Genomic DNA, 17133 nt, shown 5'->3' on the forward strand with positions numbered 1-17133 from the left:
TGCATGTTCTAAGAACCTCTAATTTTTAAACTTCCCTTAGTTTCAGTCTTATATTTGTTAAAACCTGTGTGTTAACACGGATACACCCATGTTGGGGGTTGATTAGAGAAACCAACCTCTTTATAGATTAGCTTGTTCCTCTTTAAGTTGCTAGGCAGGCACTGTAAATTCAGAGAACAATCTGATTTTAAGCCACAAACCAATGAAATTAATTTTGGGGTTGCCTTTTCAAATAGTGTCACAAAATTTAAGGATAAAGAATGCAAAAATGATGCTAATTTCCTTGTCACATTCGTTTTGATTTAATTTTTTTAATTTGAAAAAACCTACTCTCAAACTTAATTGATTTTTTCTTTAATGTGAGTTTGGAGATTGAGTTTTTAATTCAGTAAAGTTATAGTGATTGAAAAAGTAGTTTATAATTTTTAATATAGTGATCTTGTTTTAATTTTGAGTCATATTCTAGAATTGCTTCTTTGCAAATTGGTAAATTGCACATACATTTCCACTTATATACAAGATAATTGTGATAGTTGGTTTGTAAAATAGATGCAGTGCATCTGAAGAGCTATTTTATGAGAATATTGTTTCCTGTATCTGTCATGAGCCAAAAAGAATATTTTTAAGAAAGTTATATTCTTGGTGATAGAATAGCTGATAATTTAGAAACAGCTGTAAGACAGTCCACTTTTTCTGATTATGAAACAATACCATAGTTACATGTAATTTCCTATAATAGGATAAAAATATGAGATCTAGTTTTAGGGGATTTCTGGAAGATGACATATTCGTGTTTTTCCTGATAACTGCTGAGTCTCCTGCTCTGTCTGCTAATCCAGTCAAGAAGTCTTTGCTAGCAATCAATTAATCATACATGTTTCATTTATACATATTTCCTATATATAGTATGTTATTGATTATCTCAGTACCACTGAAGAGAGGTTATCTGGGTCATTGGAGCTTTGCTTCTAGATTTGTGAAGACATAAACCTATATATTTAAAATAGGAGGCCAAAAAAAAAAAAAGACCATTGCTTTATGTAGTTAGATTTTCAGTTAGAGTTTATAATTTGTAATTATCCATTAATCAAATATAAGGCATAATTTACTTCCTGCTTATATCAGCACCATTTCAAATGTAATAAATGTTAAAAAATAATAAATGGAGAAGTAGATAGCTAATAGGTAGGCTTAATTTAATAAGACAAGGTAAATTGCATTTGGAAACCTCATGGATTTAATGTTTTATTTAAATGATTTCTGATTTTTAAAAAGTAAATATTGTATCCAGAAGCCTGAGAAACAAGTTAGTAGGGAGATTTTTTTCTTTACAAAAAATTTTACAGTTGCGTCTTTGACATTGTACTTCTGACTGTTGTCCTACCAGTCTCTTTGTAAGAAAGCAATACACATGTCGGGAATGAGTGGGCTCTTTCCTTTTTAAAATAACAGTTTTACATCATTCAGGTTCCAATTGTTGCACTTACTGCCACTGCAACTTCTTCAATCCGGGAAGACATTGTACGTTGCTTAAATCTGAGAAATCCTCAGATCATCTGTACTGGTTTTGATCGACCAAACCTGTATTTAGAAGTTAGGCGAAAAACAGGGAATATCCTTCAGGATCTGCATCCATTTCTTGTCAAAACAACAAGGTAAGGATTTAATGGTTGATGAATTTTGGTAATGATTTCCTTTTTTTTTTTTTTTTTTAAACAAGTTATGTATTTTACAGTTTTCTTCTAATGCATATTTAACGTATTTCAAATTCCACCTGGTTTTGGTTCAAGTCAAGCATGATGTTATATAATCAACTCAGTGGTTGAGAATAGTCTATTTTTAAAAGCAGAAACTAATTCTTCTAATATCTTAATACCCCATTCTGTTGCTTAAACAGGGCGAATACTGTTTATTTTTGTTTTTAAAATTTTTATTTATTTATTTATAGAGACAAGGTCTCACTGTCGTCCAGGCTGGAGTGCAGTAGTGTGATCACAACCCACTGCAGCCTCAAACTCCTGGGTTCAAGCAGTCCTCCTGCCTCAGTCTCCCAAGTAGCTGGAACTACAGGCTCGCACCACCATGCCTGGCTAGGACATATACTCTTAATGATTGACAAGTAAACAAGCAAACATAAAATGACTCTTTCATCTGAATTCTGCCTAGTTTACTAATTACATGACTTCAGTCTTAAGGAGCTTGGAAAAGGTTATCTTACAAACACATTGGAGCCTGTATTGTGTTCCAAGGACTATTGTAGGCGCTTTATATAAATGATCTAATTTAATCCCTATAACTACTCATCAGTAAGTTACCTATTATTTTCATTTTACTGATGAGGAAACTGACATTAGTACTTTTTTTCTGTTTATTTTGTTTAAAGGCATTTTAAATATGTATGTTAAGAAATTTTCAAAAGCCTTTATTTTACTTTTTATGAGCCTTTATTTACTATTTCAGACAGCGTCTTTCTCTGTCACTCAGGTTGAATGCAGTGGCGCGATCCCGAGTCACTACAACCTCCACCTCCTGGGTTCAAGCTATTCTCCTGCCTCAGTCTCCCAAGTAGCTGAAATTGCAGGTATGTGCCACCATGCCAGGCTAATTTTTGTATTTTTTAGTGGAGACGGGGTTTCACCATGGTGTCCAGGCTGATCTCGAACTCCTGACCTCAAGTGATCCACCTGTGTTGGCCTCCCAAAGTGCTGGAATTACAGTTGTTGGTTACTGCACCCGGCCAGTTTATAATTTTAAACATTAAAATAAATGCTTCTTGTCCAGTCATGGTGTGTCACACCCATAATCCCAGCACTTTGGGAGGCAGACGTGGGAGGATCACTTGAGACCAGGAGTTTGAGACCAGCCTGGGCAACATGGTGAATCCCTGTCTCTACAAAAAATATGAAAATTAGCTGGGCATGGTGGTGTATGCCTGTAGTCCCAGCTATTTGGGAGGCTGAGGTGGGAGGATCATTTGAGCCCAGGATGTTGGGGCTGCAGTGAGCTGAGATCACATCACTGTACTCCAGGCTGGGTGACAGAGCAAGACCCCATCTCAAAAAAAAAAAAGTAAAACTTCTTCTACCAATACAAACACAAAACAAGCATAGACAAATAGAGTTTAAAGAACATCATGGGTGTTTTCCTGTAAAGGGAAGATTGATGCTAGGCTAAGAAAATCCTGGAGTTATTCTTGAGGACCTTAAGGAATAATTTAAATGTAGGATTTGCTCCTGGCTTTCTTGTCCTGTATTCAAAATAAAACAAGAATGGATTGAATATATTCTGGGTGTTCTGGCTGTTCTAGTGCTCTCTGAAGTGAGTACTCATTATGTTTCACTTCCCTTTCATCCTAAAGAGGAAAAGTTCTTTTGAAGAAGGCTATTTGTCCTAGGTTAGTCTCCACAGTCAGATCATTATCTCCTCCTAATCTTCGATCCTGTTCAGTCTCTGTGGCACTTTCCCTTATAATAACACTCTCCTTTTTAAAGCGATTTACCTTTTTTTGTGTGTAATATTGTTCTCCTGTTTTTCTGGCATCGTGGTCCTCTTATAATATCCTATGCAAATGTTTCTTTCTCACTGTTTTTCATGTTGACTCTGCTAATTGAGGTCTTTGTTACTCTTTAGCCCAGACTATTATAATTTCTCCAAAGATATCCCCTCTCCCTGGTGCTCCTTGTTGCTTTCAATGCACAGTTTACAAATTATTGTCTGCGTACAAATTGTTGACTGCGAACACATCCTTCAGTCTGGAATACCTTTCTGGACTTCTTTACTAGGAAATAAAGAGCAGACTCAGTGTAACATTCAACACTATCAAAGATCTTGATATTTAGTATGAAATTTTTTTTTGAAGCAGATCAAGGAAGATTTTTATACCCATTTTTAATCCTCCAAGAAGACTTAGGACAGCCGGAAACCATTGAGAGTCAGAACACTTTCTACAGATCTTAGGTGAACAGAAACTTTCCTTTTAATGAGCAGTGAGATAGAGGGGAATTAAGGCTTCAGAACATTGTCTGTTATTTCCATCTTCTTCCCTTACTTTAACTCTGCCAAATTCCTGTAATTTGTTTATCAGTATTCATGTTTTTTTAATCCATTGAGCTAAGGTGTTTCTTAAACTAACCCTATTTTGTTAAAATCTTAATTATAATATATTCATAATACATTTAAGTGAGATAGATGAATCTCTCATATAATTTAGTGGTTAGATTAGATTAGAATTTTGTCCCCTCAGAAAATTAAGAGGAAATAACAGTCTTTAGCCAAATCACTTGGCAAAGTAATGACTCCTTTTGTAATAGGAATTTTTACTCTTTTGATTTATCTGTTACATAAGTTCAAATTTTTACATATTTTCCACCTTTTTTAAAAAAGAGTGGTATATAGTCAATATCAATTTGAACAACACTTGCATATAAACTGAAAAGGACTCCAATTTTCCAATTCCATTCCTCAGTTGTGATCACTGTTGGTATTTTGGCATTTAGTTATGTAGACTTCCTTTCTCTGACTCTCCTGCTGTGCATATATACCGTTGTAGTTTTTTTGTTGTTGTTAAGTTGATACAGAAATAGTTGCATACTATATCCATTATTTCTGCAATTTTTTTTTCATTTAAAGTATCTTTGCTCTCTTTACTATATTTCAATATATTGCCTTTTCTTAAATTAAAGTCTTAATATATAGGATATTACAATATCTAGGTTTTGGTGAGTAGTTTTTTCTTCTTTGAAAACAGGTTTGTAAAATAAGATTTTTTTTTTTTTTTTTTTGACATGGAGTCTTGCTCTGTTGCCCGGGCTGGAATGCAGTGGCGGGAACTTGGCTCACTGCAGCCTCTGCCTCCTGGGTTCCAGCAATTCTCCTGCCTCAACCTCCTGGGTAGCTGGGATTACAGGCGCATGACACCATGCCCTGCTAATTTTTGTATTTTTAGTAGAGACAGGGTTTCACCATGTTGGCCAGGCTGTTCTCGAACTTCTGAGCTCAGGTGATTCACCCGCCTTGGCATCCCAAAGTGCTGGGATTACAGGTGTGAGCCACTGTGCCCGGCCTTAAAATAAGATTTTTATACACTAAAAAAAAACTTGTATTTTTTCACTCCATTAAGTAGTTTACTGTGAATTTTTGATATTGAAGCCCATTCGGTTGCTGTCAAAAATAGATTTGAGCAGTTTATTCAGTATGACTCTTGTAGTGAAATTATTGCCGTTTTTCCTCTGCTTAAGTTTTCAGTGGCTTTTGCCATAGTCCTTAAAGGTTTTACAATTTTTTTAATGTTTAATTTTTAAATGTTTGCTTAATATTTCATCGTATGAATATAGATAATGATGAACATTTAGATTACTTTTTACTATTATAGTGTTGCAGTAAATATTTGTTTACATTTATCTTTTGGCAAATATTTTTGTAAATTAGAATCCTAAAATTGAAATTCGATCAAAAGTTATATGCAATTGAAATTAAATAACTTTTCCTAAATCTAAAATACTATAGTCTTTTTTATATTGTCAGCATAAATGAATGCAGCTATGTAAATGAATATTTTTAGGCATTAAGTAAAATGTTCCATGGAAATTGAACTTTTAAGTTGTTTATACTTCTATGGAAATTGTTTACACTTTTAATAAAGAAGCACAAGTTTCTACAAAATACATTCTAATAGATGTTTTCTATAACATTCAGTCTCAAGATTACTAGTAAATACTTCTTTGAACTGTAAATGCAATCTTTCAATATTATAAGAAAGCTCTTGCTTTAGTAAACATTTAGAAACTCAACTTTATTATCATAAGAGAGAATAAGAACATTGTAACAAGTTTTATGCATACTCCTTTGTAAACTCTCACCAGACTAATTGTTAATCTGGTGCCTTGCATTCCCCAAAGTGTTTGTGTCTGTTGTTTAAAAGTTTTTATCAAGGTTTCAGCTAAAACAAATAAATTTGCTTCTGGTTTTAGCTTTAATTTGAACTGAAACTGTCAAAACGTGAGTTTTGGGGACTTCACACCATTCATTTGGACATTTGATTCTCTATAGTGTTTTAAATTTTCATGCACTTAAATATATAATTATTTTTGATAGGCTTTCTTCGTTTAGTCTTTTCTTTAGAAAGTAGAAAAATTAAATAAGATAAAACCGAAACTGGTCTGAAGCATATATACAATATATGTGTTTGCTCTTTTGTTCTTCTTTTTCTTTAGTTCCCACTGGGAATTTGAAGGTCCAACAATCATCTACTGTCCTTCTAGAAAAATGACAGAACAAGTTACAGCTGAACTTAGGAAACTGAATCTATCCTGTGAAACATACCATGCGGGCATGAGTTTTAGCAGAAGGAAAGACGTTCATCATAGGTTTGTGAGAGATGAAATTCAGGTATGAGGATCAATCATCATTGCTCTCCATTGTTCATAGTGGAAGTAGATATTTCTCAAATGTTTATTTACCAGATCTTTATTGAATACTTTCTTTGTGTTGAACATAAAGCAGTCCCTCTGATAAGTGTGGGAGAACAAACTTGCAGATTGGTGTAAATAGCGATCTGTACCTAGTGCTTAGGTGCACAGAGGAGGGAGGAATAGCTCTGTCAGGGTAGTTGTGTAATGGGGGTGGTCTATCCAGGAAAAATCAGTTAGAGTCCAAACATGTAAATAGAAGTTTTTCAAGTATGCCAGACCTGTAGGTGATGAGGGGAAAGGAATTGGTTATAGAATTCCAGGAAGAAGGACTAACAGGTGCAAAGACACTTTGATATGAGAACACATACTGGGCTCAGGAAATTGTGACTGGTTTGGAATGGTTGGAGGGAAACAGAATGTGGGGTAGGAATGGCACAAAGAGGCAGGGTGGAACAGTTGGAGACTTGAGAGAACAGTTGAGTGGGTTGGTTGGCCAGGTTATAGATGGCTTTAACACTTGCAAAGAGGCAGTCTGGGCTTAGTATCATATACCTGTTAGTTTTCCCTGACTACTTTAGCCTTAGAATTTTTAGTTTAAATACAATTTTATGTAATAGGTAAAACAGATTAAAGTAGAATAACTCTGGCTGAAGTTAATTTGAGGGAAAAGGAGGTCCAAGAGTCTCCAGACCTTGAAGACACTGCCTATTGGGGTCTTATAATCCTTGGAGTGCCGAAGAATCATTTGAAGATTATCATGATGTATTACTCTGTGTTTTTAAACAAGGTAATGGGATTATAGAAACATGAGACTGGCAGCAATAAGTTGGATTGATTTGAAGAAGAGACACTGAAGAAGGGAGAGGGTATCGATGCAGTTATTGTGAAATTCTATAGTTCCTGTCCTGATTGGAGTGGCTCAGTGGGTGTCATAGAGGATTTATTTGGGAGGATTTAAGTTCAAGGCACATGAGTAGGTTTAAGTCAACAACTTGACACTGTCAACATGAAATCCTCACTCTGTCACTCTAAGTCCGGGTAAGAGCCTTCCCCTGAAGTTAAGAATTTAAAGTCAGCTCTCGCATTTTCTGTCCTGCTGGTCATCCATTTCCTCTCTATCCATCTCTCTTTCTGATATCTAGTTGTTATCCACCCTCAGCTAATGTTGTTGAAAAGCTTAAGTATGGTTCATATTCACTGTCTCTAAAGTTCACTACACATAGTCATACTGCAATACATACCCGCCTGAAAGCATCTAGTCTCTCTTTCCCTTCTTTCCAAAGATAGGAATACCATTCACAGCTGTTTAGAATAGAAATTTTATCCAGATTCTTCAGTGTTTATATTTTTATTCTGTTATTTCAGTGTCTTGAATATTGTCAAATAACATTTATTAGCTGCTACTGCTACTACTGAATCTTAATCATTCTTCAAGCCATTAACTGACCAATGGTTTCTTCTATCTTAATGTATTAGTAATTATCCATTTAAAGTAAAACATCTCCCAGAACATGAAAGAGTACAATCTTTATTCATGTTACATTGTGACAGGAGACTTTGTTGGATGCGCCTGATTTTCCTGCCAATACACAGCTTCATTAAAACATTAATGCTTTGAAAAATAGCTTAGGAAACTTCACAGTGATCATTTTCTGGAACAGTACATGCGTGTATGTGTCACGGTATTCTTCCTTTCTGTGGCAGGATTCCACAAATTTTTATCCACATTACGAAAATTTAAAAATTGATACTGTTTTTTTCTCCCTATGTGGATATCAGATACTCTGTTTTATCTGACAGCTGGCCCAATGTACTCCTCCTTGGCCGTTATAAAGAATTCAGAAGCTTCATATTTGCATTGAAAGTTCTCAAACACTTTGTAAAGATGATGAAAATACGTTTCATCATCTATCTATAAAGGTCAGGTGTTCCTGCAATTGATTACTTGCTACCGAGAATTGAATACCTACTGAGTGCATAATGTAGAGAATTCTAGATGTTCACTTTGGTGTGTTTTTACAGTTGCTATATACCTTAGTGTGGGTCTAAAAGTGGAGGTGACCCCCGTAGCTCTTAATGTCTTAGACTGAGTGATGCTTAGAATCTTAGATTATCTAATTTTAGAAAAAAGTATACTTTTCTTTCTTATTTTTATAACCAGATCCAACCACATTTGCATGCAGATAGGCGTTTTTAGGCTTAACCATTCATTTTTACTTTTACTCCTCACTTTTATTAGTTTTGTATCTTTTTGTATTTAATTTCCCCTTTCAAGATGCCTTGAGTCCTTTCTTTTTAGGAATGATGTTGTGAATAAATTATTTCATAAAATATCTTTACACCTGAGAGTTTATAAGGATAGTTTGAAAATTATGTCTGTAAAATAGGTGGATCTCACCTAAAAATAATGTTATATAATTAAAATTAGAATTATTATTTTGTTGCTTATTGACCCTTAAATATAGCAAAATTGCCGAGTCTCATACAGCCAGAGCTTTTACTTAGTATGATACTCATTTCTATATTTACTTTTTTCTCATGTTTGTCATACTTTCTTTTACTTATTCAACATTTCCTCCTTTCCTCCCTCCTTTCTTTTCTTCTTTCCTTCTGCTTTTCGTATTCCTGGTCCATCTTAGCATGTAATCTTTCTTTATGAAATGGCATGCAAATAGGTCTACTGTGCTTATAGTGAAAAGCTTCAAGGCCTCATGTCTTTCCCACTTCTATTTCCAACTCCTAACCTTTTTAGCTGATTCTTTTGGTACTTTACCACTATATCGTGCCATAGTTTACATACATGGCTCCTATTTAATTTTTTGTTTATTTGTGTGTTAGTTGTAGGCATTATCTATCGACTCCTCTCTCCGAAAGATGAAAGGTTAGCTCTCTTTCACATTCTTTACTGCCCTTTTTTCTTACCTTGTCCATGTATTTCTAACCCCCTTTCCTCCTAATATGTTTATGTCTTGATTTTGGCTAGATCAGTGTATACGGTTTACATAATTATTACTCTGTAAATGCTTTTTATAATCTCTGAGCCATGTAGTATATTATGGCTATTTTTTTCTTATCTATTTATATTTTTATTGTTAATACCTAAGAAAAAAATTTTCTATGTCTTCTCACTAATTCTTCCCTAAAATTTCCCACAAAGGTGTAAACTTACCTCAGTATATTCATAGATATGAGACATTCTATCAATTTTACCCTCTTAAAGATGCAGAGGTAATGCATCATGTTTCATCCCACCATCTTTAATGAGAAACTTCCATCTTAGATTACTATTAGAGAATGTTAAGATGCTCTGCAATCAGGTAAGGACACTTGCAACTTCATTATAATGCAAAAGTTTTCTTTAATACAATAAATATTTTGAGGCTCTTTTGTGTCTTGTGTTCATAGAAGTTCAGATAAACCACTTTATTTACTATTTTTTATAGAGAGTGAACGGAAACCTCATTTCTAGTCACCAGTCCTTAATCTGTAAATCAGGCAGGTAGATAATCTATAAATGATGGTCGAAATCACATTAAATTCCATTTTGTGCCAGGGACTTAAGTTAATGAACAAATTACTCTTACAAAAAGGTATAAATGTAAGGTTTTCATTCCACTAAGTATGTTTGTCAAACTGTGTTGTGATTTATTCTCAGTGTGTCATAGCTACCATAGCTTTTGGAATGGGCATTAATAAAGCTGACATCCGCCAAGTCATTCATTACGGTGCTCCTAAGGAAATGGAATCATATTATCAGGAGATTGGTAGAGCTGGTCGTGATGGACTTCAAAGTTCTTGTCACATCCTCTGGGCTCCTGCAGACATTAACTTAAATAGGTAAAAAAGCATTTATTGTTTTTACTCTTGCAGATTTCTTTCTTTCCATATAAACCTCGAAAGTGTTTCAGGCTATTTCCAGTATTCCAAGTAATTTGTGAGCGCATTTAAAGTAAAAAAAAAAAAAAGAAAAAAATAAACCTCCCCAAATCCAGAGGACATGTAGGAAGAACATTTGTGGTAAGAGTTGCCACTTGGAGGAGATGAGCTAATTTCAGCATGCCTTAGTGTGAGGAATTAACTAAATCAGGACAATACTTGGGCCTGTAACAGAGATTCTATGGAATACTTTCCTACCATTGTGCGTTAATGAACAAGTTCTTTTCCCCTTCTCAGATCCTCTCAAGTTGCCATGTCTTCAGCCGTAGTTACTTCAGCTACCACTGATTTTGTTACTGATTCTTTCTTCCCATGCTACAGTGGTGATTATTCCAGAGGACTTCTCTCAATCCCTATTTGACTCTTGTTACTATTTGTTTCCTTGGTTAGTTCCATGAGACCATTAACAGTTCTCCTTGACTGTGTGTGAATCATTGTGTTGCACTGTACTGATAGACTGCCATAAATCAATATTAAGTGTTCAATATCTAAGTACAGGAGAGCCATGCTACTTAAGTACTCAACAAGTAGTTTGTTGGCACTTAAGTTCTATGACATTTTTATTGTAAAGGAAAACATTATCTTGCAAAGATTTCAGGGCAGCATTTACCAACTTTGTTCCTTCATCCATAGGAAAAAGAATCTCAGGAGAAAAACCTAGACATGGTAACCAGTGGGGCTGCCAAGCTGATGTATTTTCAGAGTACACCTTTGCATTGAGATCTTGAATGGACATATTAGCTCATTTTAGTAAAATGATCAGAGAGTGCCTCCCACTACAGTTTTTGTTTTTATGCATTATTAAACAATGTGTTTTTGAGTGTCCACTGTGTTCCATGAACTGTGCTATGTGTGGGAGATATAATAGTAAAGAAAAGCAAATACCTGCTTCCACAGAATTCACTATAATGGGAATGGTAGTTCTTTAGAGAATCACATAACTATGGATACATAGGCTTCATTTTACTGTTCTCCTTTTGTGTTTGAAAATGTCAACAATCAAAAGTTTTTTAAAAAGGAATCATGCAACATATTTAAAATTATAATTGTGTTAAGTGTTATGAAGGGAAATTGTATTGAGTAGTAAGAATATATAATGTTGTGTGGTATTTCCCAAGTTAAAAAGTTCAGATAAGGCTTCCTTGTGGAAGTGATGGTTCAGATCTGAAAGAAGAATAGGAATTAATTAGGTAAAAGTGTTTGATGCAAATTTTAAGGTTTTCCTTCTGAGTAGTCAGTAGCTTTTCCTTAATATAGAAGATGACAAAACCATCCTTTTTTTGTACAGAACAATTCTTGTTTTCCTTTAGACAGTTGTATCTGTCAAGCTTCTTATGAACTAATTTAAATAATTGGGATAGAACACAGCTGTACATGTTACAATTAAATATGGAATATATCAAACATAAGTTGATTCCTACCAGTTCTGATTTTATTTGTGTATTTTGTTAAAGGTACTGAGGACATTAATATCCAGTTTTATATTGTGCATTTGAAGGTTCATCAATAAATACAATTCTTGTTTCTCTGGGTCTTAAAAGATATTTTAAATGGTTATCTCATTAAGATTTAACAGGAAGTAACAGTGATTCAAATCAAATAGTGGTGCCAGAAACCCAGACTTGAATTTTGAGTACAGACAGGTTACCCTTTGCATCAGTCCTGAGGAAACTAAAACTACAGGATTAATCAGGATAAGAAAGAATTGAGCAAGGATTCAGGAGGGCTCTGTATCATCCTGGTGACAACTCTTCTAGAAAAAACTAGAAAGTCTAAGAATAAATGAAGTTGCTCGTTCTCACCTGGAAAGGTCAGTTACTCAGAAAATTTTTAGAGTCTATCTTATGCCATAATTCTTATCACTGAGAGAAGAAACTTGTCCAGTCATCATGTAATCTTCATGTAAATTTGCATTTTTAATTGCAGAATTCATACCACAGGCAAAGTCCCAATGTCTGCATTTGTTGTTACCTTAAATAGTCAAACCCCAAAGTTATTGTAATCTTTTTTTAAGAGAGAATAATTTGCAGAATAATCTCGGTCCAATAGATCTTTCACTGGATCCAAATGATTTCTATGAATGGTTTAGAATTTTTCTTATTTTCAAATTGTTTTTATTCTGTGGAATACCAGACTTATTTTTGTAGTCCCAAAAGAAGAATACATATTTATTTATTTGTTTTAAGAGTTATAGTTTTGTTTTCTCAAATTTGTCCTGACACTGATGAGATTAGTTAAATGTAGGTCATCTGAACCAAATACAGGGAAGGATCCAGTTCTGAGAGTGTGGGCATTTGTTTTCTTGTTTTTTTTCTATAGGAGGGAAACGAGGTGAACAAAACAAATAAAATAAAGCAAAAAAGAACTGATTTTTATTCCTTGAGGTAGAAAGAATGAGATTACAGTGGGCCCCCTTATCTGTATTTTCACTTTCTATAGTTTTAGTTACACCCACGTCCAAAATGTTAAATAGAAAATTCCAGAAATAATTAAATCAGTTTAATTATTTCTTTTAAAGTTTTAAATCAGTGGTGGTTTTGAGTAGTGTAATGAAATTTTGTGCCATCCCACTCAATCAGCCTCGACTCCCTTAGAATCATCCCTTTGTCCGGTGCATTCACGTTGTATTTACTCCCTGTCTGTTAGTCACTTGTTGCAGTATTGCAGTGTTTGTGTTCAAGTAACGCTTATTTTACTTAAGAATGGCCCCAAAGCACAAGAGTACTGTGCCTAATTTATAAATTAAACTTTTTTATAGGTATATACATATAGGAAAAAACATAATACATACAAGATTTGGTACTATTCTGCGGCTTCAGGCATCCACTGGAGGTCTTGGAATGTATCCCTTGTGAATAAGGAGGAACTGTATATGGTTAACCTAGGAGCTAGAGTCAACAGTTGGAAGAGACTTTGGGGATAATTACATGGAAGGGCTTGGTGGCTGGTGGTTTTAGATGACAAGAATGTTTTTGAATAACGGATCATTTGTGTCTTCAGACTTTCCAGAACTCCTTGAGAATTATACAGAGGTATTTAATCAGTCAGAAGGTTGAATAGTCAAATTATTAGTGAGTGAAGTTTATTTTGATGAGGATTTTACTAACGCTGTCCCTTAGATATTACAAGTAAATCATTGCTTTCTTTTGAAATATCTGAAACCTAGTTAACATGGACTTTTATTTTTTCTTGCAAAGATATGCAAAGCTGTTTGGGAGATTGTCGTCATCTGATATTTGATATTCATGGGCTCTCTTCACAGAAGACTAGAAATTAACAGTCATGATGAATTATGGCAGCATTGACTTTAAAAAACACAAACACCTCTTTAATGTTATTTAACAATTTTGAATAAATTTGATATGGCAAACAAATCAGTTTTAATTGATTGAGAAAGGAACTTAATTCTAATACTTTACTGGTGTCCCATAATAACCCATAATACTAAGAGACAGTTTTGGAGGGCAAGAAGTCCTGAAGAGCCGATAGAGATAAAGGTGAAATTTCAGCTTCTTTCAGTATTCCTTACATCAATGCTTTTAGTTTCTCATACAAAATAAATTAAAATAAAGAATTACCTTTTTACTGGGAAAAGGTAAAAATTAATAAATTGTAGAAGCCTTGTTTGAATCCAAAAAGTGTGTGACATGTAAATTGAAATGAAAAACCTTAGAGTTTATGATACTTTTTCAAAGCAGCTAAAGAATTGATACTTGGACACAGGAAGAAGTTTTTCAAAAACAATTTTTATAAAATCAGAAAAATGTTTACCTCTTGTTGGGGGCATTGACTGGAAAGGAATATAACAGAACTTTCTGAGATGCTAGAAATGTTTTTTATCTTGATAGGGTGTGGGTTTTGTAGGTAATGAAAAATAAATAGTAATAAATAAGTAAATAAAAAGTAGGAAAGTTGCCAATACAGTTTTACATATTCCTGTGATGTTTTTAATCAACAGGCATCTCCTTACTGAGATACGTAATGAGAAGTTTCGATTATACAAATTAAAGATGATGGCAAAGATGGAAAAATATCTTCATTCTAGCAGATGTAGGAGACAGTATGTATTATTTATTTTATGCCAATAACATGGATTTATGGATGATGCTCCTTTAAGAAAACAATTTGGCTAAATAATTATCCGTATTTTGAAAAAATATTTTGTTGCTGTTATATGTGTGCTGAATTTTTAAGGCTAACTTCTTTGTGTCTGAATAAACTGAAGTCAAATAATGAGGTCCCAAGTGAATCAATTAATGATGATTTTACCTCATTATTTTCAGGAATGAACTTAACATATATGTTTCTGTTCTTTTTTTTAATTTAAAATTTTGTCTTGCGTAGAATCATCTTGTCACATTTTGAGGACAAACAAGTACAAAAAGCCTCCTTGGGAATTACGGGAACTGAAAAATGCTGTGATAATTGCAGGTCCAGGTAAAGATTTCTTATTACAGATGGACATTCTAAAAGTCTTTGTTTCTCTTCCTTTTCATATTTAATTGAATTTTTGTTGAATGATAAGTATTTCAGTTTTTTAAACAAAACAAGGAATATATTTAGATATAAGAGAAAGCAAACAATATTAAAGTACTTTGCTTCAAAAACAGATAAAGCAATAAAATGGTAGGCCTACATCGAAACATATCAATAGTTATATTAAATGTAAATGACCTAAAATATTATTTAAAGGCGTACGTTTTAAGAATTGGTTTAAAAACATGACCCTGTTCTATATGTTGTCCACAAGAAATCCACTATAATTATATAGATAAGTTTAAAAAAGAATGAAACATTATATTCCATGAAAACATTAATCAAAAGGAAGCTGGAGTTGTTACTTTAATATCAGACAATGGAGATTTTGGAGCAAAGAATATTATCAGGATAAAGAAGGATACTATATGATGTAAAAGAATCATTTCACCAATGTATCAGTCAGGGTTCACCAGAGAAACAGGACCATTGATATCATATATATACATATATATATACACACACACACACATATATATGCTATATATGCGGGGGAGAGGAAGAACAAATGTAGGGAGAGAGGGATGAGGGGACTGATTTTGAAGAATTAGCTCATGAAATTGTGGGGGTTGGCAAGTCTGAAATTTGTAGAGCAGGTCAATAGGCTGGAAATTCAGGCAAGAGGTGATGTTGCAGTCTTGAGGCAGAATTTCTTCTCTAGCAAACCTAGTTTTTACCCTTTATTCCTGCCACTGAGTGGATGAGGCCCACCCACATTACTGACAGTAATCTATGCTTAAAGTCAACTGATTGTGAATGCTAATCACGTCTACAAAGTATTTTACGGCAACATCTAGATTAGTGTTTGACCAAACAACTGAACATCATAGGCTAGCCAAGTTCATGCATAATATTAATCATCACGACCAAGAGGACATCATCCTAAATATATATATATACACACACACGTATATGTAGAGATATATATATCTCTCTCTCTCTACTTAACGAAAAGACTGACAGAACCAAAAGGAGAAATAGAGAAACCTACAGTTAAATTTGGTGACTTCCAACATCTCTCAATAATCAATAAAACTAACAGACCAAAAAATCAGTAAGAAGATAGAAGCAATGAACAGGACTATCAACATGCTGGATCTCATTGACTTTTATAGAACATTCTACCCAACAACAGTAGAGTACACATTCTTTTCAAGTGCAGATGCAATATTCATGAACAGGGATCATATTCAGAGTCATAAACCTTAACAAATTTAAGAATCTTGTATTTGTATATTTTTTCACTAGAATGGAATTAAACTAGAAAGCAATAACAGAAAAATAACAAAAAAGTCTCTAAACCTTAGAAATTAAATAACACACTTCTAAATAAATGCATGAGTCAAAAAGGAAGTCTCAAGGCAAATCAGAAAATGTTTTGAACTGAATGAAATGAAAATACAAAATGTATGAGATGCAGCTAATGCAATACTGAGAAGGAAATTTATAGTATTAAATACCTATATTATAAAAGAAGAAAGGTCTTAAATCAATACCTAAGCTTCCATCTTAAGCAACAAGCAAATAAGAGCAAAATAAATTAAAAGGAAGCAAACAGAAGGAAATAATAAAGAACATAAGTCAATGAATAGAAAAGCTATGGTCATACCACTGTTCTTCAGCCTGGGTGACAGAGTGAGACCCTATGTCAAAAAAAAAATAAAAAAATAAAAACAAACCAAGCAGCATGCAGCATTCATTGTCAATGAATAGAAAATGGAAAAACAATAGAGAAAAATCAAAGAACTCAAAAGCTCATTCTATGTGAAGATCAACAAAAATGATATGAACTTCTAACAAGACTGACAGAAAGAGAAGAGACACAGAAGACCAAGACCAGGAATGAAAGAGGGAATTTCACTACAGACCCCCCAGGTATTACCAGGGATGATAAGGGAACACTGAAAAACTCAGAACATGACTTTAATAATCTAGACGAAATGGATCAATTTTTTGATAATCTCAAGCTAATTAAACTTACACTGAATTAGATAACCTACATAGCGTTACAACCATTACAGGGATTGAATTCTATGTTAAAAATCTCTGAAAATAAAATTCCCTAGCCCAAAGAGTTTCAATGACAAATTCTACCAAACATTCAGAAGACAAAATAATACCAATTCTATAGCACGATTCCATTTATATAATACTCTTTGAGACATAAAACTATACTAGAGGGATGAAGAAAAGATCAGTGGTTATCAGAGATTAGGGGGAGGGAGAAGGTATGATTCCAAAGGATAGTACA

The 17133-nt window shown here is 33.8% G+C and overlaps 1 protein-coding gene across 18 annotated transcripts in view; it reads left to right on the forward strand.

Moving 5' to 3' along the window:
- Window positions 1-17133, forward strand: part of WRN (WRN RecQ like helicase) — a 145225-nt gene that overhangs the window by 76975 nt on the left and 51117 nt on the right. For all 18 annotated transcript variants that reach the window (XR_004185790.1, XR_004185787.1, XR_004185786.1 and 15 more), the window contains 5 exons: window positions 1468-1655; window positions 6213-6387; window positions 10066-10247; window positions 14305-14406; window positions 14691-14783. Coding sequence is in view for 12 of the 18 variants with exons in the window: in XM_031669469.1 (XP_031525329.1) it covers window positions 1468-1655; window positions 6213-6387; window positions 10066-10247; window positions 14305-14406; window positions 14691-14783 (740 nt within the window). In the remaining 6 variants the exon portion in view is untranslated. The remainder of the gene's footprint in view (window positions 1-1467; window positions 1656-6212; window positions 6388-10065; window positions 10248-14304; window positions 14407-14690; window positions 14784-17133) is intronic.

This window comes from Papio anubis, chromosome 8 (genome assembly GCF_008728515.1).
Source record: "Papio anubis isolate 15944 chromosome 8, Panubis1.0, whole genome shotgun sequence".
NCBI lineage: Eukaryota > Metazoa > Chordata > Mammalia > Primates > Cercopithecidae > Papio > Papio anubis.